At 43.5% G+C, this 21283-nt stretch overlaps 1 protein-coding gene across 1 annotated transcript in view; it reads right to left on the bottom strand.

Moving 5' to 3' along the window:
* Nucleotides 1-4376: 4376 nt before the first annotated feature.
* A2ML1 (alpha-2-macroglobulin like 1) overlaps nt 4377-21283 on the bottom strand; it is a 42611-nt gene continuing 25704 nt past the window's right edge. The window contains exons 21-36 of the mRNA XM_042945746.1: nt 21153-21274; nt 20267-20318; nt 19818-19901; nt 17750-17926; nt 17503-17584; nt 16992-17148; nt 14957-15031; nt 14623-14785; nt 12325-12539; nt 8285-8500; nt 7988-8115; nt 7734-7824; nt 7322-7390; nt 6353-6455; nt 5871-5912; nt 4377-4661 (exon numbers count right to left, since the gene is read on the bottom strand). Of these exons, the coding sequence (XP_042801680.1) occupies nt 5872-5912; nt 6353-6455; nt 7322-7390; nt 7734-7824; nt 7988-8115; nt 8285-8500; nt 12325-12539; nt 14623-14785; nt 14957-15031; nt 16992-17148; nt 17503-17584; nt 17750-17926; nt 19818-19901; nt 20267-20318; nt 21153-21274 (1775 nt within the window). The 3' untranslated portion in view covers nt 4377-4661; nt 5871. The remainder of the gene's footprint in view (nt 4662-5870; nt 5913-6352; nt 6456-7321; nt 7391-7733; nt 7825-7987; nt 8116-8284; nt 8501-12324; nt 12540-14622; nt 14786-14956; nt 15032-16991; nt 17149-17502; nt 17585-17749; nt 17927-19817; nt 19902-20266; nt 20319-21152; nt 21275-21283) is intronic.

The following is a 21283-nucleotide window of genomic DNA, read 5'->3' as shown; positions in this document are numbered from 1 at the left end:
GAAGGCCATCTTATAGGACCAGTGGAAAACCTCCAGGCAGAAGAGATGGAAAGGCTTTGCAAGCAGCATAAAAAGCATATGTTAAAATGATCAGGGAGGGGCGCCTGGGTGGCTCAGTCGGTTAACGTCCGACTTCGGCTCAGGTCACGATCTCGCGGTCCGGTCCGTGAGTTCGAGCCCCGCGTCGGGCTCTGGGCTGATGGCTCAGAGCCTGGAGCCTGCTTCCGGTTCTGTGTCTCCCTCTCTCTCTGCCCCTCCCCTGTTCATGCTCTGTCTCTCTCTGTCTCCAAAATAAATAAACATTTAAAAAAAATTAAAAAAAAAAATGATCAGGGAGCATAGTCGAAATAGGGAACTAAATGCAGTTTGGTGTTCCTGGAGAAGTAAGGGTAAGGTTGGAACACCAAAGGCATATCTGGGAAGCAGACACAGGAGGAACTCTGCCTTCTCCTTTTCTGCCTGAAAGCAGGGCGTTAATTTTCTCTTGTGAGACTGTCTCCCCTCCCCTCTCCCATACCAGGAAAGCGATCTTTATCACAGGACACGGAAAGTCAGCATAAACAAGTCTGCATAACAAACCTTACTAAAATAACCTTAATCTTTCACTCCTTTCCCCCTATATTTACCTTCCCACAGTGTTATTGCCCCTAGATGACCAAAGACCTTTTCCTTTGTTTTGTAACTTCTCTATAACATATTGCCCTTTGTTAAAATGGTAATATGAGCCCCCAGACCTAACTGACTCTTAGGGCTTTTGCTTTCTTCCTGTAAAGTGACCAGGTGCATACAAATAGATCTTTTCTCCTGTTAATTTGTCTTTTGCCAACTTAATTCCCAGTCCCCAGGCACAGAATATAAGAAGTTAGAGGAAAAGGGGGGGGAACCTGGATGGTTCAGTCAAGTTGAGTGTCCGACTTCAGCTCAGGTCAGGTCATGATCTCACGGTTCGTGGGTTCGAGCCCCACATTGGGCTTTGCACTGACGGCACAGAGCTTGCTTCGGATTCTCTGTCTCCCTTTCTCTGCCCCTCCTCTCCCTCAAAAACAAATATTTTTTTAAAATGACATAAGAAGCATTAAAAAAAAAAAGAAGTTAGAGGAAAAGGTTTTCCTCTCTTACAAATTCTACAGTCTAGAGTCTTGGCAGTTTTCCCAGATTCTTCCCGGACTCTTTTGTCTTACATCCAATTAGTCACTGACAATGGTGAGTTTCACCAGACCTCTTTGCTTCTGGAAAACAGGTCAGTTAAGAAATACCCTCATTTTTTTTGTTTTCCAAACCCCCGTCACCTTTTGTGTTCCATCCTGTTCTCGTATATTCCATGAAAAGACCCGTCTCTACACTGGCTCATGACTCCAGTAAGATTGGGGCCCTGTGTTTTCCTACCTCCATAAAACCTCAGTTCCCTTTCCTTTTCTATGAGACATTCTTCGTTAATAAACATGTCCTCTATTGCAATAGCCTGAATAACATCACCTCAGTTGTCTGGTGCATTTTGTCTCTGACATCACTAAGTTCTGATGCGATCTCCCCTGCGGAGTAACTTCTACGTACGCCCCTTCCTCCTAACTCCCGCTGCCAGTTCCCCAGCGCGTGTCCAGATTACCACAGCAGTTTCCTAAATGATTTTGAGAACTTCAGCTTCACCCTTCTCTTCTCCATTCTTCAGTCTGATGCTGGAATGATCTTTCTTTCTTCTTCTTCTTTTTTTTTTTTTAATTGTATTTATTTATTTAAGTAATCTCTACACCCAACGTGGGGCTCAAACCCACAACTCCGAGATCAAGAGCTGCACATGCTCTGACCGGGCCGGCCAGGCGCCTTGCTCTTCTGAAAAAGCAAGTCAGGATCTAACTTCTCTCTACTTTCTCAACTCATTTTTCTTTTTCTTTTTTAATTATTACTTTTTTTTTTTTTTTTACATTTATTTATTTTTGAGAGGCAGAGAGAGACAGAGCACAAGCAGGGGAGGGGCAGAGAGAGAGGGAGACATAGAATCCAAAGCAGGCTCCAGGCTCTGAGCTGTCAAGCACAGAGCCTGGTGCGGGGCTTGAACCCATGAACCGTGAGACCATGACCTGAGCTGAAGTCAGACGCTCAACCGACTGAGCCACCCAGGCGCCCCTCAACTCACTTTTAAACACACACACACACACACACACACAATCCATGAGTTGCATTGAACTACTTGGATGAAATACCCATGATTTCTTCTACCTCTTTGTCTTTCATTTGTAGCTCACTTTGCCCAAACTTGCTTCCTCTTTCATTTTCTCATTGTTCATCCAGCTCAGGCATCAACCTGGAAAAGCCATTCTGACCACTCCTTCACTTCAGTCTGGGAAGGTGCCTCTCCTATGTAATCCCATAGCTTTTTGTATTTTCTACCTCTCCCTCTCCTCCCTTCTTTCTCTTTCTTTCTTAAAAATTTTTTAATGTTTATTTTTGAGACAGAGAGAGAGAGAGAGAGCACGAGTTGGGGAGGAGCAGAGAAAGAGGGAGACAGAATCAGAAGCAGGCTCCAGGCTCTGAGCTGTCAGCACACAATGCAACACGGGGCTTGAATTCACAGACTGCGAGATCACGATCAACTGAGCCAAAGCTGGATGCTTAGCTTAACCTTAGCTTAACGGACAGAACCACCCAGGCGCCCCGCCCCCTCTTTCTTTCTTTCTTTCTTTCTTTCTTTCTTTCTTTCTCTTTCTTTCTTTCTTTCTTTCTTTCTTTCTTTCTTTCTTTCTTTCCTTCTCTCTCACACTGTATTGTAACTGTTGATTTATTTATTTTCTCCCTCCACCAGTCTGTGAACAATTTGAGGACAGAAACTTCATTTTACTTATTTTTGCATTCCCAGAACTGGTAAAGTGCCTGGCATATAATAAATGCATGTATTGAGTCCCTACTATAAGCACTATAATATGACATGTCACTTAATTCTCACAATCGCCTTGCTTCTTAGATATGCAGAAATGTTTACGTTTCTGATTCTGTGTCTCCCTCTCTCTCTGCCCCTCCCACTCACTGTCTCTTTTTCTCAAAAATAAACGTTAAAAAAACTATTTTACATAAAAAAAGAATATTCTTTGCCTTCAATCTAAAGCCCAAAAGATACAATGAACACAGAAACTCTATTCATTTCAAATATTCATTTAAAATATTCTATCCAGATATAACTTCTTTAAAACTTTTTTTTAAATGTTTATATGTTTTTGAGACAATGCAAGAGACAGAGTGTAAGCAGCGGAGGGGCAGACAGAGGGAGGCACAGAATGTGAAGCGGGCTCCAGGCTCTGAGCTGTCAGCCCAGAGTCTGATGCGGGGCTCGAACTCACGAACCGTGAGATCATGACCTGAGCCAAAGTCGGACACTTGACCGACTGAGTCACTCAGGCGCCCCCAGATATAACTTCTTAAGTCCTGAGGATCACTATCTCCCTCCATTGCAAAAAGGAGTGGGTTCTGGGAGGAGTCACAGAGCCAAATGTAACAGGGTAGAGGGTTCAGGAGTGGGGGGAGCGTTCATGAGTGCCCTCTTTTCTTTAATTTCCATGATACCTGAGAGGTAAAGCAGGTTTGGGGATGACCTCCTTTGGGTATGTTCCCCATGTTCTCTCACTAGGAGGTCCAGGGCAGAGTCTAGGGTGGGGGGAGACAGGAAATGAACAATGTTTGCAAATATGGCCCTGGGCTTATGGAAATATCTCTACATCATGAACTTACTTTCCCCTGGCTCTTCTGGTCAAAATTTACAGTCCAAAGGAGCGAGATCAGAGAGTGAATATCCAGGGTGAAAAGGTGTGGTTGCCTAGATGCTCTTCTCTGTTTAAATACTATTCATCTCTTTCCCCCCCATACCTTTGCCTCCAGACCCGTTTCTAAAACAAAAACATTGCTTCCAGAAACAGTTTACACAAAGATAGGTATCCCCTAGCGGAAGAGGCTGGGGGAATCCTGAAGGAGAAGCACAGAGATAGGGAATCCTGGCCAGCCACTTCTCTTGTTATCAATCACTATTTTGCCCTGCAGTGACAGCTGGCTGAACACAATCCCTTAATTGGGACTCTCTGACCCCTCCCAGAATCGGCAAGACGATTCTCTGACGTGTCTGGGTCAAAAGGTTTAAAGAGGAAGCCAAAATATGAGTTCTGGTTAAAGGATGATTATTATCTTTCAACAAAACCTTTGGGAGCCATAGCAAGACGCACAGAGTCAAGGACACGGGTTTTCTTTTCAAGGAAAAAAATTTTTTTCATCTACTCCCAAAGCGCTAAATTACATCTCCCCTTAGATTTAACCTCCGGAAAGACATTTTTATCTTCCCTGGATCCCCCTCTACTTCCAAATCTTCTCTGGAGAGTCCCCCCCCCCCCCCCCCCCCGTGGCTAAATCACTTCTCCTCCCCCAGGGGTCTTTTCCAGGTAATTCTTCCCTGGGGTGATTATTCCGAGCCCATCCCCCCGCCCCAACCCTTTATTCCGTCATCTATGCATCTGTGAAGTGGAAGAAAGTAGCTGAGGTTCAAGCCTGCTCATCTGTTACACACTCACTAGTCAATCAGAGAAATCAAATTAGTTGATTGAATGAGTTTTGCTTTAAGAGGCAGAAGAATGTTGTCCAGTAATGTCACAGGGGATTAAATTAGTCTCTTTCCAACTTCTATCCTGGGAGAGGAGGGGGGGGGGGGGGCGGGGGGAAAGAAGACATCATTATACTCAGAAAGTCTTCATGAATGTAAAAGAGTTTTTCCTATTTATTTGTTTAATTGTTTTTTTTTTAAAGTTTCCTCTAGGGGCACCTGGGTGGCTCAGCCGGTTAAGTTTCCGACTTCGGCTCAGGTCATGATCTCATGGTTTGTGAGTTCGAGCCCCGCGTCGGACTCTGGGCTGACAGCTCAGAGCCTGGAGCCTGCTTCGGATTCTGTGTCCCCCTCTCTCTCTGCCCCTCCCCCACTCATGCTCTGTCTCTCTCTGTCTCAAAAATAAACATTTTTTTTAAAATAAATAAATAAATAAATAAAGTTATCTCTACACCCAAGGTGAGTTTAAACTCCCAACCCGGAGATCAAGAGTCACATGCTCTACCAATTGAGCCATCCAGGTGCTCCCTCAGCTTTTTCCTACCTACAAGAAAATCTGAATGCGCAATGAGATTATTAATAGTGTTATCTCAGAGGAGCAGGATCAAATAATCTTTACTTTTCCCTTAGTATTTTTATATAACAAAGATGTAGAATGTAAAAATAATTTTAAAAATTCATCAATTTCAATCAGAAGAAAATCTGGTTTTTAAAAACCACATAGAACCCCTCCCACAAATGCCACTATTAACTTTTTCTGGTGTGACCTAAGATTATTATTCTTTCTTTAAGAGTTTAGGACCGGGGTGCCTGGGTGGCTCAGTGGGTTAAGCATCTGACTTCGGCTCAGGTCATGATCTCTCGGTCCGTGAGTTCAAGCCGTGCATCGGGCTCTGTGCTGACAGCTCAGAGCCTGGAGCCTGCTTCAGATTCTGTCTCCCTCGCTCTCTGCGCCTAACCCACTCGCATTCTGTCTCTGTATCTCTCAAAAATAAAAATAAACATGAAAAAAAATTAAAAAAAAAAAGTTTAGGACCAAAAAAAGGGGGTATGTGGCTGGCTCGGTCAGTAGAGCATGTGACTCTTGATCTCAGGGTCGTGAGTTTGAGCCCCACGATGAATGTAAAGCTTACTTCAAGAAGAAAAAAGGATTTAAGATTTAAAAAAAAGAAAAAGAAAAAAGGAAAGCCCACTTTCTATCAAAAAATAGCTCCCCAAAGGTAATAACAGTAACTCAGAAGAAGGTCCCTTAACTTTTGAATACTATCACCCTACCGCAAAAGCTCATCCTTACCTCATTCACAAGGATCAGAGTACTGAATTGTTGCCTGTTCACCTGTAAGATGAAAGGACATATATTATTACATAAGGGCCCTCATGCATTCAAAGAGAAAGTACTTCATAAAAGCTACTGCTTTAACCCTGTTCAGAGGATCCCTAGACGCGATGAGCATATTATGAGCATATTCCGAATTACGGGAAAGTTCCAGACACTACTGTTGTGGTAAATTCTTAATCGCAGCAAAAACATTACGAATAGTCAGGCCTTAAAGAACAAGGGTCCCTCTTGTCCTTTTGGTCTGTGGACCGTCGTAAAACATCGCTAGTGCAGAAGACTTTTAAAAATGACATACAGTTAAAATGCAATGTTTTAGGAGGTCAAATAATGTAATTATATGCTACTTGCTTGGGAAAGAGTATCTGTAAAATTAGGGGAGATAGCATGAAGAGCGAGGTAGAACTACGTTGGGAGATACAATAGAGCTCAGCCCTCACCTGGGAGGTAGTAGTCATAGACCGTGATGGTTGCTGGTTTCAGGTTAGTGACCAACATACGTTGGCTGATGGTGAAGGTAAAGGCCTGAGTCTTCTTATTCAGCTGTGGAGAAGAAAGACAAAACATCATATCAAAACTAAAGAGAAAATAACACTCTCTGTAATGCGGAGATTAAAAGACTCTTGTCTTCACCCAAATCTCCTGAAACCCTTCTACCTGTCCCTTCTTGCCCTACGCCAGTCTTCAAGATGTTGGCTTCTGCCGACTTCCTGACTCTTTCTTCTTAGGATCTTACAGCTTCCTGGCCTTCTTGTGACAAAGTCCCCTCCATTCTTGGTCTACTCTAACCCATGGTTCCTCCACTAAATTAATTGAAGTGGCCAAAGGAACAGAATCTTTCTTTTTTTTTAAAAGGCTCTTTACTTCCTAGTGGTTTTCTCTCTTCCTTCAGGTCTCTGATCAGGTAACATCTCCTCAGAGAGGCCTTTCCTGACCACCTTATTTTAAAATGGTCACATCTTGGCCGACACATTTTTAAATGACATAGATAGCGGGGAGCCTGGGTGGATTAGTTCGTTAAGTGTCCGACTCTTGATTTCGGCTCAAGTCACGATCTCATGGTTCTTGGGATCGAGCCCCACATCAGGCTCTACGCTGACAGGGCAGAGCTTGCTTGGGGTTCTCTCTCCCTCTCTCTTTGCCCCTACCCCCTCTCAAAATAAATAAATAAACTTAAAAAAATAAATGACATAGATGGCTAGGATGATGTATCTGTTAGTACTGCCCTGGAGGTGAATAAGAATATTTTATAGTAAACAACATGGAGGTAGAATTCACTTCGTGGCTTCAGACCCATTCTCTCGGTTCCCTCATCCCTGTGCATGTGACACCAATATATACAGATTAAAAGGGAAGTTGCAAAGCTACATAAGGAATCAAGCTCTTGGGTTCAGTTTCTGAACACCTACCTCTTCCAAGTAAATGTTCAGTACGTCAGTTCCAGATTCAACCTTCTTCACCAGTGGTTGTTGGAGAAGCTAAATAAGAAAGGGGGACAATAAAACAGACTAAGATCCAGAGCCTTCCCTATCCCCTAGGGTACTATACCAAAGCTCTGTCATGATCAAGGAAACAATATATACTGTGGAAAAGGTAAGACAAAGGAACCAAGATGATTCCAGTTTCCATTTAACACATCTGATGCACTTTTGCAGCCCATTGAAATAATGTAATTATGAGTTGTATATATACATGCATAGATAGATAGATTATAGATAGATAGATAGATAGATAGACCATGAAGCCCATTTCACCAGCTTTTTAGGGATCATGTTATGTCCTTTTAGAGCTTGTTAAATGAAGAAGAAAGAACAGACTTACTAACTGATTGGTGCCCTCCATGGGACTGAACCCAGAAAGCATCTTCACTTCTACAATGGCCATATTGGAAGAGCTGCGACTCCCCACATAACTAAGGGCAGAAAGAGGTGCATCTGTGTCAACCCGTTATTTTCACTCTTAGCAGACTCTGTAGCCCCAACGTGCGCACACGCGCGCACACACACACACACACACACACATACACCTCAGCTCCTATGATCCAGGTGCCCCCCCACCAGCTCAGCTTTTCTCACCTGGTGTGGATAGTAAGCACCAAGGATCGAGGTGAAGTAACTTGCTCACATGTATCCTTTCCCACTTCCACACTAAGACTAAAGGTATCCGCAAGTTTAGGAGGGGGGATGTTGTATTTCAGCACCGTCTAGCAGGAGGAAATAGATAACCAAATCAGAGCTAGGAAGAACTTTAACTATTGCACAGCTCAAACTACTCTCTTCACAAATGAGACAGGAGGTTCGACTGGAGGCAAAGACGCCCGCAGGCTCTCCTTCCCAATGCGTGCTGGTTCTTTCTCATGGATCTCTGCTTACCTGCACGTAGACACAGCCCTGGCCCGAGGCCTCCAAGGTATACGCTCCAGGGATATTGGGTAGAGTCTCCTGCTGAAATACCAACTGGTTGGCAGCCTGAATGTTGAAAGCACGCTGGAAATTCTCACTGGATTTCACAGCCAGGTTGACTTCCTCAGATGGCACATAGGCAGTGGTGGCGTATTTGGCAAGAGCTTGGAGGGCAACTACAGTATCCTGAAGAAAACGGTGGGGCATATGCTTACATTTTGTGAGCCACTGGAATTAACTTCAAATAACCCGATAACCTACGTGTCTGGCTGTTCACTAGTGTGGATGACGCCTCTTCTAAGTATGTAAGAGCCACGTTCATCGATGCCGGGGAAACCGACATAGAAATCATATCTTGCCTGTCTAGAAAATTGTCATCAAGTTGCTATGACACATCTATAGGTTATCGGGTTCATCTCATATTCGTCTTCAACCAAACCTATCTTCAGAATGGGCTATAGTTAGAAGCAAGTGGGTAACTGTTCAGTATATATTTTACAGTTTCCTTATTTGGAGAGGAAATAGCAGTAACATAATAGCCCTAAAAATTGCACATTCTTCAAAGTCATTTAGCTGTGTGATGATCTTCTATGGCACAGCTGGAGAGGATATCAGGGTACCCTTCCTTGCGAACTAAGGCTTCTTCGCCGCTGTGCCATGTGACCATCTTTTCTTCACTTGGATAGAAGACAGATAAGCTGCCACCAAGAAGGCAAGGCATCAGAACTTTTCCATTCTGCAAATATGATTTATATAAGTGACAACTAGAGGAAAGAAAAAACAGAACGAGATGTCCAGCAAATTGCTATATTTTACTGCTATGAGAATATCTACATGCTCGACACTTTGTACAGTATCTACAGAATAAGGGAACCCCACATCTTCCTATCCCAAATGAAAACGAACAGCTGTATTTAGACATCATACTATCGTATAAAAGCCTGGGTGGCTCAGTCGGTTAAGCGTCCGACTTCGGCTCAGGTCATGATCTCACGGCTGGTGGGTTCGAGCCCCACGTCGGGCTCTGTGCTGACAGCTCCGAGCCTGGAGCCTGCTTCGGATTCTGTGTCTCCCTCTCGCTCCCTGCCCCTTCCCCACTTGCACTCTGTCTCTCTGTCTCTTAAAAAAAAATAAACATTAAAAAAAATTTTTTTTGGAAAAACAGGAAGGCAGGTCACCCACTCTGGGGAAGCTGCGAACGAGTGATTCCTATGCAGCTTGACTATCTACAAACAACTTTGTATCTACTCTCTGTGAACTTGATCCCAAAAGGTCCTTATTGCTCCAATATGTGGAAACAATTCAAGAAACGAGACCTCATCACTGGATGAAAAACCACTGTGGGTGATATGTGCCTTCTTGTAATAGCTAAGGATTTTATTGAAAAACAATTCTGACATGTATCTGTCACTGAGAGTTCTAAACATTTCACTCACGGCTTTCTGAAATTGTATATCATAATTATTTAGGGCTCAGCAAGAAAGAAGTCCTTCCTGATCTTTGGCCAAGAATTTCCTTGCAGGAAGGAAGGATAGTGCCATATAATTTTTTATTTTATTTTATTTATTTATTTATTTATTTATTTAGAAAGAGAGAGTGCAATCAGGGGAGGAGCAGAGAGAGAGAGAGAGAGAGAGAGAGAGAGAATCTCAAGCAGGCTCCACATTCAGTGCAGAGTCTGAGGCGGGGCTCAATCTCACGACCCTGGGGTCATGACCTGAGCCAAAATCGAGAGTCAGACACCCAAGTGACTGAGCCACCCAGGTGCCCCAGTGCCATATAATTTTTTTAAAATTCCTATTAAGGCATTACCATATTCAGTTTCAGTGCTCTTAACATCTTTATCACACACTTCATCAGTTAAAATATATTCTTTTTCCAGGTCTTATTTACATGTTATATCCTCAACGAAACTGGCCCTAATTTCAACGAGTCAGAATACAATCTTTACAAAGACAAGAAATATGTTTTTTTTTTTTGTTTTGTTTTTGTTTTTTAAAACCTAAGGACTCAGTTTTTTGGGTTTTTTTTTTTAATTTTTTTAAGCTTATTTATTTTTGAGACAGAGAGAGACAGAGCATGAATGGGGGAGGGTCAGAGAGAGAGGGAGACACAGAATCGGAAGCAGGCTCCAGGCTCTGAGGCATCAGCCCAGAGCCCGATGTGGGGCTCGAACTCACGGACCGTGATATCGACCTGAGCTGAAGTCGGACACTTAACCGACTGAGCCACCCAGGTGCCCCAAGAAATATGTTTTTTTGATTATTTTGTATGATCAGTGAGTTGGATATGGTATGTATTTAATAACATTTGCAGAACAAATGAATTAATGACTACTCTCTTTATAATCATCTAAGACAATTTTTATGATACTATTTGAATATATCATGCGATTTTACATCTTTTTCCCAACTGCCACCAAATTCAAGTTCTCCTTACCCCTAACGTAGACAAATGAAAGAGTGTCCTATCTCTTCAAATCCAGTGTCTCTCTCCTCAGAACCATCCCCTACACTAAGTAACAGTAAGTAACAGGTTAATCTTTCTGACACAAAGTTAAAAAAATTAATAGCTTCTCAGAATGGGCAAAATCTTGAGTCTGATACACAAGGGCCTCCATGGTATAAACCTGTCCGAACTTTCTAAACTGAGGTCCCGTTATGCATTGGCTAACCCAGTTTTCCCGACAGTCATTCTATACTTTTGCAAACTGTTGTCTCTGCTCACGCCATTTCTCCTTCCTTGTAATAGTTGTCCCCCCAAATGTTACATATCCTTTTATTTATTTGTTTGTTTGCAAGTAGGTTCGACACCCAACGTGGGGCTTGAACTCACGACTCCAAGACCAAGAGTCACATGCTCTACCAACTGAGCCTGTCAGGTGCCCCTGCATATGCTTTTAGATCTACCTCAAATGCTACTCCCCTGAAGACTTTTCTTATCCTTCAAGTTGTTGTAAGCTCTCTTTCCCTTTTTAAGTGCATTATTTTGTATCTTTTGTTTCTTTCTGGTATAACCAAATCCTGCTCTGTAGTTATAGAGCTTTTCTGAACTTTACTTCTAGTTTGTGAACTTTTTTTTTTAAGAGTCCAGTGAGGCATTTTATTTGCATGAGCATATTCTATCCCTAGGAAAAGAATTCCCGGGATTTTCCCTCCTGTGTGTTTTCATCCTGCTTCCTCATGGTCCATGATGCCACCTGAGGTTGTCAGTACAATGAAACCAACTGGCAGGAGGGGAGCAAATTATTCTGCCATTTTTCTAGACCTTTGAGCTGTACATCAAACCTGGGGCTGATCACCCCACACTTGTTTAGCCTCCCCCATCCCCGTGAGGTTTCCAATAATTTTCCCAGCTCTGCGAGCATCGATGATTTCAAATTCGCCAATGCAACCATGCTTCAGTATCACAGTTAGAAATCGATGATGACTTTGGAGCACGACCCAATAAGAACCTGGTGTTTGCTTCTCTTTCCAGCATTGTCAATGCTCTTGAGAGCCTCTGCCAGGACATTCATGTGCACCATTATGGCAGCACGAAAAGATGGCGGAAAGAGCTAGTTTGTGAACTTTTAAAAATAGAAACTGTATATCTTACTAGCTTCCCAATACCTGCAATAGAAGGAAGTATACTTGTAAAATCTTGCTTTTATGTTTCTGACTCCATAATTGGCTTTCTAATCTGTTAATGTATAATATAGTCATAATTATATATGTCCTATTCACACATAAAACACTGATCTTATAATGTTTCTCTTTATTCCATTATGTTTCATATTCTACAAAAGAAGAGAATTAAGTACATATAGTACTATTTATGTGTTCATATGACCCTTGTTATGAACCCTATATATTTTTCACACGTTTTTCCTCCCACCCTATAGAATTATTGACCTAGAAGTCAAGGGCAATAGTTTTTGTGTCTTGTTTTTGTTTGTTTGTTGTTTTGTCCTCTCTCCACAGAGGACTAATACTACCTGATAAGTCGAGGTTGGAGAGTGGGTTATTTACCTGAGTAGAAGAGAAGCCCCCATACGCGTTGCGTTGCTTGGCCAACCAAGCCACTATGGCAGTGGCCTTGGCTATCTCCTTTTGAGTCAGGCTGGCTTTGCTAAGCTGGGCTAATAAGATATATGCTGTAAGTTCCACATCTACAGCCTCAGGCTCAGACCAAGGTCTGGCATCCAGGGACCGAGTAGGCTTTTGGCTCCAGTGAATGGACTCTCCTGTGGAGAAAGAAGCATAATCAGGAAGGTCTTAGAAGGAGATGATTTCCCATATTCAATGTGTAAATGCTACACCTCAGAGCAGAGCAAGCACCAGCCAAAAATTAATCATGAGTTAGAAAAAAAATTTTTCTCAGAATCTTCAGGTGTATTGGCCATTATGTTTACACAGGGATGTGTGTGTGTATGTGTGTGTGTGTGTGTGTGTGTGTGTGTGTAGAGCCATCCATAATTCCTCAAGGTGAAGCTGAGAGTGTCAACAAATGCCTCCAGCAATCACATGAAAACCACTCTTGTTAATTTATCAATTCTAATGCCAGTGGAGATAGGTAAGTAGAAACTTACAAGAATCTTACATGTTTGGGGGCATGTTTTTGGCGTGTAGAATTTTGTTAACTTTTTAGCCTTTATTTTACCTAATCAAAAGTTTAACATCTTAAGAATAACAATGACAGGATATGCGTAAGAACTCTGAGAAATCATAGAAAAATGCTAATGAGGGTGAGCAAATAGAATATGAGACTAAAACAGAACTCTAGGACAACCAAGACGACAGATAACTCAAAGAAAGGGATGAGCAAATGGAAATAAAAAGAGTGAAAGCTATGGGAATGCAAGCTGGTGCAGCCACTCTGGAAAACAGGATGGAGCTTCCTCAAAAAAGTAAAAATAGAACTACCTTGGGACCCCGCAATCATACTACTAGGCATTTATCCAAGGGATACAGGGGTGCTGTTTCGAAGGGACACATGCACCCCCATGATTATAGCAGCACTATCAACAATAGCCAAAGTATGGAAAGAGCCCAAATGTCCATCGATGGATGAATGGATAAAGAAGATGTGGTATTTATATACAATGGAGTATTACTCAGCCATCAAAAAGAATGAAATCTTGCCATTTGCAACCACGTGGATGGAACTGGAAGGTATTATGCTAAGTGAAATTAGTCAGTCAGAGAAAGACAAAAATCATATGACTTCACTCATATGAGGACTTTGAGACAAAACAGATGAACATAAGGGAAAGGGGGCAAAAATAATATAAAAAACAGGGAGGGGGACAAAACAGAAGAGACTCATAAATATGTAGAACAAACTGAGGGTTACGGGAGGGGTTGTGGGAAGGGGGAAGGGCTAAGTGGGTAAGGGGCACAAAGAAATCTATTCCTGAAATCATTGTTGCACTATATGCTAACTAATTTGGATGTAAATTAAAAAAAAATAATAAATTTAAAAAAAGAAGAGTGAAATCTAGAAGTTTAATTAATTATCCATTTAAAGATAATAAATAAATAGCCCACAGGAGGCAATCTAATTGGAAAAACATAAGAGAAATCATGTGAGCCGGCAATGCAAGATAATGGAGAAGAGATAATCTCATTAAATCAATATACACTGGAACAGGTATGTGCAACCCACTGTCTGAGACACTCATTTCATGACTAGAGTCGCTTATGTACCAGTCAAAAAACTACCCAGAACCCAGGAGAGGACAAGTTAGTAACGACATTCATACAAATGAAGGCCAAGATTAAGCTTTTACCTGGAAGTTTGATTTTAACCCCACAGCTAGATCAATAAAATGCTTGTTAGAACATCAAATAGTATTCCAAATACACCCAAAAGTTTTTAGGGTGCCTGGCTGGCTCAACCGGAAGAGCATGAGACTCTTGATCTCGGGGTCATGGGTTTGAGCCCCACATTGGGTGTAGAGATTATGTACGTAAAGTTTTTAAAGGACCTTGAGAAGTCTCTCTTATCCCGTCAACCTCAGTGAACTCATAGCAAAGAATTGTCAAAGATGGGCAAAAGGGGGGATTCTACAACACCAAGGGGTCCTTTGACTAGCTCCCACCGTTTATTTTCTCTTCGTGTTAAAAGTATAACAATGCCTTTTAAGGACTTCCATGGGCTTTCTTATAAAACCCTCAACAGTGACCTAATGACTTCACACCTTGTGCTAAAAGGAATCCTCTCTAAGACTGAATATATGTGGGACTATGGGGACTAGGAACAATCACAGATAACTCACAGCGCATTTCCACAATTTCGACAAAACACTCCTAACATGGCCAACATACCTGTGATGATAGCCTGCTGGTCTAACTTTTCAAGAAGAGTGTTTCTGATGTCCATCTCCCCAGCCAGAGAGAAAGTATAAGCTAGTAGGGCCTGTGTGTAGAGGCTGTTAGTGGAGGAAACAGAACTCCTGAGGCACCGTAGGCCCTGACTCACCATCGGGTCCTAAAAGGTACAATGAAGAACTGAGTTTATAAGGCATTCCTTTGAAAACGGGAAGTGATAAGGAAGTCATCGTATCCTTTTTTGAGTCTACAAGGGTGAAGGGTAGGTGCAATGTCTCTAGAAGTAGGCATAATAGGAAGGATAGACAGAGGAGGCCCTAGAGACACGCACCTGTATGGTTTTGCTCATCTCCAGCAACGCGGCTGTGATGTATGCAGTCAGGGAAGTCTCATCATCAACGCCACCCTGGAGGACGCAGGGAGACGAGGTCAGGGCCACAGGCAGCACAGCGCGTTGTATGACTCGTGCACAGATTGCAAAAAAGTATCCCCTCTGAATGGGTGGATTATTTAAACAAGCATACAGACAATCACAGGGGAGGGGATATGGAGAAAAATCTCTTATTCTCGGGTTCTTCCTGAATCTGAGCCTCCTCAAACAGACATCCTCTCAAGAAGCAGAAGGCCCCGGGGGCGCCTGGGTGGCTCAGTTGGTTAGCGTCTGACTCTTGATTTTAGCTCAGATCACGAGCTCACGGACCAAACACCAAGTCTGGGCCGACAGCTTGGGATTTTCTCTCTCCCCCTCTCTCTGCACGACCCCCTCCCCTTTGTGCTCACTCTCTGCCTCAAAATAAAGAAAATAAATTAAAAAAAAAAAAAAAAAAAGGTCCAGCCTCTTCTCCAGGGGGGAGATCAGATGGCACCCACCCCGTTTAATGCCTTTTACGGAAAGATATTAGCAAGTTTTTAAAAATAGCTAATCACAATTGTTATCCTCATTCGGGAGATAAGAAAATAAACCCTTAAAAGGCTAAATGGCTTGCTGGAGATTACACAGCTAATAAGCAGCAGGAGTTGAACCCAGGGAGTTTAATTATGGAGCTCCTGCACCAAATCACTAAAGCTTGCTACACAGGTGATGGGTTTCTTTTTTTTTTTTTTTTAACATTTATTTATTTTTGAGACAGAGAGAGACAGAGCATCAACAGGGGAGGGTCAGAGAGAGGGAGACACAGAATCTGAAACAGGCTCCAGGCTCTGAGCTGTCAGCACAGAGCCCGACGCGGGGCTCGAACCCACGGACCATGAGATCATAACCTGAGCCGAAGTTGGCCGCCCAACCGACTGAGCCACCCAGGCGCCCCGGTGGTGGGTTTCTTAAGAGCCTGGCCGGGGCTGGTGGGCAGGAAGAGGAAACAGCTCCTCCATCTTGTTCAAGTCAAGCCCTGGCTTGTGCTACTCCCACGTGTATTTCAGTGTATAAGGGGACAGAGATTTGGAGACACTGATAAAATCTGGCATAAGGAATGTACTAGTGAATCCTATACAGAGACTTTGTTTTGTTTAATACTCAAAATGTTTTAATTGAGGCCCCAGAATGGCAACGTAAATGATTTCCCTAGCAACGTACATACAAATCTTTCCTTCACTGGGTATATTCCGAATGGAACAAATTCTCCTGAAGCATCAACACCTCAGCCTGTGTTTGGGAGGGGTGCAGGCAACGCAGTGAATGGAGTCCAGCGGCTATGGTTCAAAATAGAGTCCTCCCACTCATTACCATTCACCTTGGGCGGTTAACTTAATCTCTGCACCTTCATCTGTAGAATGGGAGTGATAGTGGTATACCGGCACCTAGCTGATTAATTGGCTGTAAACATTAAATAATATCAAATAAACGAAGTGCTTGGAACAGTGCCTGGCACAGAGCGAACCTCTTACAGAAAACACTGGACTGCCTATGGGTCGTCACCCGAGAAAGTGGCTTCACTTCCGATTCGGGGAGATAGTAAAAGACGCAGCGAACGTCTAGTCCAGTGGTTCTCACGCCTTCGGGAATATCAGAATCACCTCGAGGGCTTGTCAGAAATACAAATGTCTGGCCCACGCCCTCCACAGTTTCTCAGAGTAGGCGGGGTAGGAACTGGAATTTGCATTTCTAACAAGTTCTCAGGTGCTGCTGCTGCTGCTGATCTGAGGACCACAGGTTGAGAGCCTTGTGCTAGCACATGTTCTCGTTTTCTACAGACGTGGAAGCTGTGGCTCAGACTGGTTGAGTACATTGACCGGGGTCACCCAGAGCCAGGGCTCAGACCTGAAGAACACTGACTCCCAGGCCTATGCCCTTTTGATTCTGCTCAGTCAGAGGTGCAAGCTCCTCCCAGATGTGGTGATGGGCTGAGAGCCCTGGGGTGGATTTGCACCTTCATAGCTGTGTGTAAGAGCTTTCCCACATTGGCATAGCAGCCGCTGGGGAGCTGGTTTTCCGCCATCCACTTGAGAGCATCCTGGATATTCTTCTCATCAATGAAGATGAATTCCTGAGCTTGGCCAAAGCATTTGGTGACAAACGCTGTCAACCTACGTGGGTAAAGAGAGAAATGTGGCACGAAGGGGGGGATTCCCCAGTGAGGGTGCAACAGTTCTGTCATTTATTCTGGCGTGTGGTTCCAGAAAGGGATTGAGGAAACATAATGCCATTGGAGCCTAGAAAAGGGAAGTATTAATGGGTATCAATGGGGACAAGAACGGGGGAGGCACAAGCTCAAGGAGAAGGGTGAGGGGTTTGACCCTACATGAGGCTGAAATAATCAGTATTAAAGGAGTAGAAGACGGATGTAAGAAAGAATGGGGTTAAGGGAAGAGGTAGAGAGGAATAGCTCCACAGGCCCAGAAATTACGCTCTGGGATCCACTGAGAATTGGGCAATATTACCATGTGTTTCCATTTTCATCCTGCTCCCCAAAGGCACTGTATGAGCCATTGCTGTGTTTGTACAGTAGCTCCTTCTGGTACCCTGGGAAGCCAGATATGGGGTTAGATCACAGGACCAACTTCAAAAAAACATGGCTTTCAAGACTTTCAGGGATGTGGGACACTTTGGAGGGAACCTCCCTATATCTTATGAGCCTATCATAGCCCCTAGAGAATGCATTCAAGAAGAAAAACTGAACCAACTCACCGAGCTCCAGGAAACCCACTGCCCGAGACCTGATTTCCTCAGTCAGCAGCCTTGCCCTCTTCAGATACTGCAAGACGTAGATTATGGGAGCAAACAATACCATGTTCTGTTCCCCGCAGCCCCTTGGCATCTGTACCAGATTGTCTAGGTTCTGTAGGGCTGTGCCCATAATGTCTCCTGAGATCCAAAAGAAGAGAGAAAGTGATGGTAGAGAGAAGAAAGAAGGCTTCTGATTTATTGTCATTCATTTAATTAAAAAAAATTTTTTTTTTACAGTTTATTAATTTTTGACAGAGAGAGAGAGAGAGACAGACAGAGCATGAGTGGGGGAGGGGCAGAGAGAGAGGGAGACACAGAATCCGAAGCAGATTCCGGGCTCCGAGCTGTCAGCACAGAGCCCGACGCAGGGCTCGAACTCCAGACCGCGAGATCGTGACCTGAGCCAAAGTCGGACACTCAACCGACTGAGCCACCCAGGCGCCCCATATTGTCATTCATTTAACAAACGCGTATCAGCTATCATTTAGTTGAGTACCTACGCTGTGGCCTGGGAGACAGTAAGTCAAGTACAGTCTTTACCTCAAAAGATCATAATCCGAGGGGCAAACAATTACAAAACATTACAAATAGAATTCATTATAAACAATTATAATACAGTGCGATCATTTTGGGTGCACACAAGGTGCTGGAGCACACAGAGAAGAAGTACATGGGTTACCTAAGGGCGTGGAGGGTTGTAAGAAGACACGTCACGGGCTGGTGAGTAACATAACAAAACCTACAATACTTAGACTCAATCTCTAAGTTCCTCCACTGCATATAAATGCATTGTCCTCCAAATCACCATGTTCCTGCCAAAGCAAACACAATCCTGATCCCCTTTTCCAAGTTATACCTACTGGCCTGCCATATATTTTATACACCCGTAAGCCTGATCTAAGTGACCCATTAACATCTGCACTTTTAGCCATTAAGTTCAATTCAAATCTATAAATACATACTGAATGTCAACTATGTGGCAATAACTGTGCTAGAATCAAATAAAAAAGGAGGTGGGGCGCCTGGGTGGCTCAGTCCATTAGACGTCCGACTCTCAATTTCAGCTCAGGTCATGATCTCACAGTTCATTAGATGGAGCCCCACATCGTGTTCCATGCTGACAGCCAGAGCCTACTTGGGATTCTTTCTCTCCCTCTCTCTCTGCCCTTGCATGCTCTCTCTCTCTCTCTTTCAAAAAAAAAAGGGGGGGGTGACCCTTGTCCTCAAGGAGCCCACAATGCAGCGTGAAAGACAGACATAGACAGTGTAGCTACATCCTACAATAAAAATGAGTGTTACACTAGAGGTCTGACTCAACTACAGTCAAAATAGAGAAATTTTATCCTGGAAAGGATCTTAGTAGGGGATCAGAGTAAAGAAATGATCTAACATACACAGGGCTCCTAGTATATGCTAGATATTGCGGTGGAAACTTTATATTTAATTTTTACACCAATCCAGAGAGGTGGGTTATCATCACAGTCTTGCAGAAGGGTGGGGGAGGATCGGAATTGTTTACTTATTCAAGGTCATGTGGCTATCAAATGGCAGTACTGGGATCCCAACCTGGTTTGATATGATTTTCAACCTCATGCTTTTCTACTCAATCCCTCTCCTTGCCCAGAGAAGTGCCCTGTCTGTGTAAATATGGTGTTATTTCCCCTACGCTATACTCAACTAGATAAATTCCTCATTTTTTTAAAGGTTGCTACAAACATTATGTCTCTCCTCCACTCAGTTTATAGACCACCTGAACCTAAACGTATATGAAGCTTCCCTGACCTTTAACTTCTTCCTATCCAGGCTCCTTTCTGTTTTTAACTACCATAGACATCTAATCCCACATGTACTGTTATCTAGAGGCTGTATTTGCCCACTACATAGAATAAGCTCTTCTTCTGTCCCTTCTAATTTAACACATCTTCCCTCGGATAGGTCCACATGCCCTAACCCACTCCACACTTTTAGCAACTTTCAGCCCCATTTTTTTTTTTTTTGTCCTTTTGAGCAAGAATCTCTGGCTATTTACCCAGAGCCGCAACATAAGCCTTGGCTGAATCAGGAACCACATCCACAGGGAGCTCCAAGGAAATGGATTCTGAAACCACTTGTCCTGTGAGAGGCAGAGAAAAGGGGAAAGCATAGAAGGTCAAAACAGTGGGAGTTCAAGCCCAAACCATAGAAAACCTTTCTATAATTCAGGGTTGTCTGTACCCAGTCCTTGCTATGGGATGGAGGCAAATTTCTTTTAACCTATTCACAGTGCTCTTTGCCGAAAATAAATTAAAAAAAAAAACAACACATAAATGTGTTGTACATTTTTTCTTCATCCTGTCTCTCAGCTAATTGGTCCTATTAGGGACAGCACCCTTAGACTCTCCTACCCTTTCCTGTCCTTTATATTCCTCCTTTGGCCCAAGAAAGTCTCCCGTTGGCTACGGGAATTCTCAGTACCAACCCCTCTCTGCACTCACCCACCTTTTGGGCAAAGCAATGAGCTGTGTGTCTTCTCCACGAGGACTCCTTCAGGCTGACATGAAGAGAGACATAGGGTGAAAACAATGAAGGTGAATGTCAGGGCAGGTGGCCCTGAAGGAACAGGAAGTGGATGGGAAATGGGGAGAAAAGGCCCTCCCTGTGCCCCCAGGGTTTCTCCCAACAAGAGAAAACAGAGCTTCTCCTTGAAGCTCAGGAGAACTCCATTTCTTTTCTTTTCTTTCCTTTTTTTTATTTTTTTAATGCTTATTTATTTATTTATTTTGAGAGAGAGAGAGAGAGAGAGAGCGCATGAGCCAGGGAGGGGCAGAGAAAGAGGGAGAGAGAGAATCCCAAGTAGGCTCCACACTGCCAGCTCAGAGCCCAATGTGGAGCTCGAACTCACAAACCGTGAAATCATGACCTGAGCCAACGTCAAGAGTGGGACGCTTCACCGACTGAGCCACCCGGGCACCCTGAGAACTCCATTTCAACACAGGGATGGATCTACCAGTAAAATTCTTTCTGTGCAAGGGCTAGAACTAAGGGCAAGTTTAGGATACTTCTAAGAGGCATGATTGGCAATGGGGTTCCTGAGGGGATAAAAGAAAAGCAGCAAATGCCAATAGTAGAGATTTTTAATAAGAGAAACTAACTTTCGTTGAGGATCTATACCCAGCGCTGTATTAGGCACTGTCAGAGAACATTGGTATGGGGTAGGCAAATGATTAAGGGCAGAAAGGGGTCACAGAAGAAGGCAAATGAGCTACCTGACTGCACTTGGAGTCAGACAGCCGTGGGAGACCAACCGTACAGCTAGACACACACAGAGCACCCCCGGGGTGCCTGCTGTCTCTACCTCGTGAAGCTAAGCCTGCAGAAAACTCACCTTGACCAGAACTGGTTTGATGAGTGTGTCACTTTGGCCCTTTTCTGGAACAAACCCCTTCTGCCTCCCACAGAGTTCATCGCTGTCCAGAATCTTGGTAGTAACAGTAAAGTTTACATGACCTGACAAGA

This window comes from Panthera leo, chromosome B4 (genome assembly GCF_018350215.1).
Source record: "Panthera leo isolate Ple1 chromosome B4, P.leo_Ple1_pat1.1, whole genome shotgun sequence".
NCBI classification, from domain to species: Eukaryota; Metazoa; Chordata; class Mammalia; order Carnivora; family Felidae; genus Panthera; species Panthera leo.
This window is presented reverse-complemented; position numbering and strand designations above follow the sequence as displayed.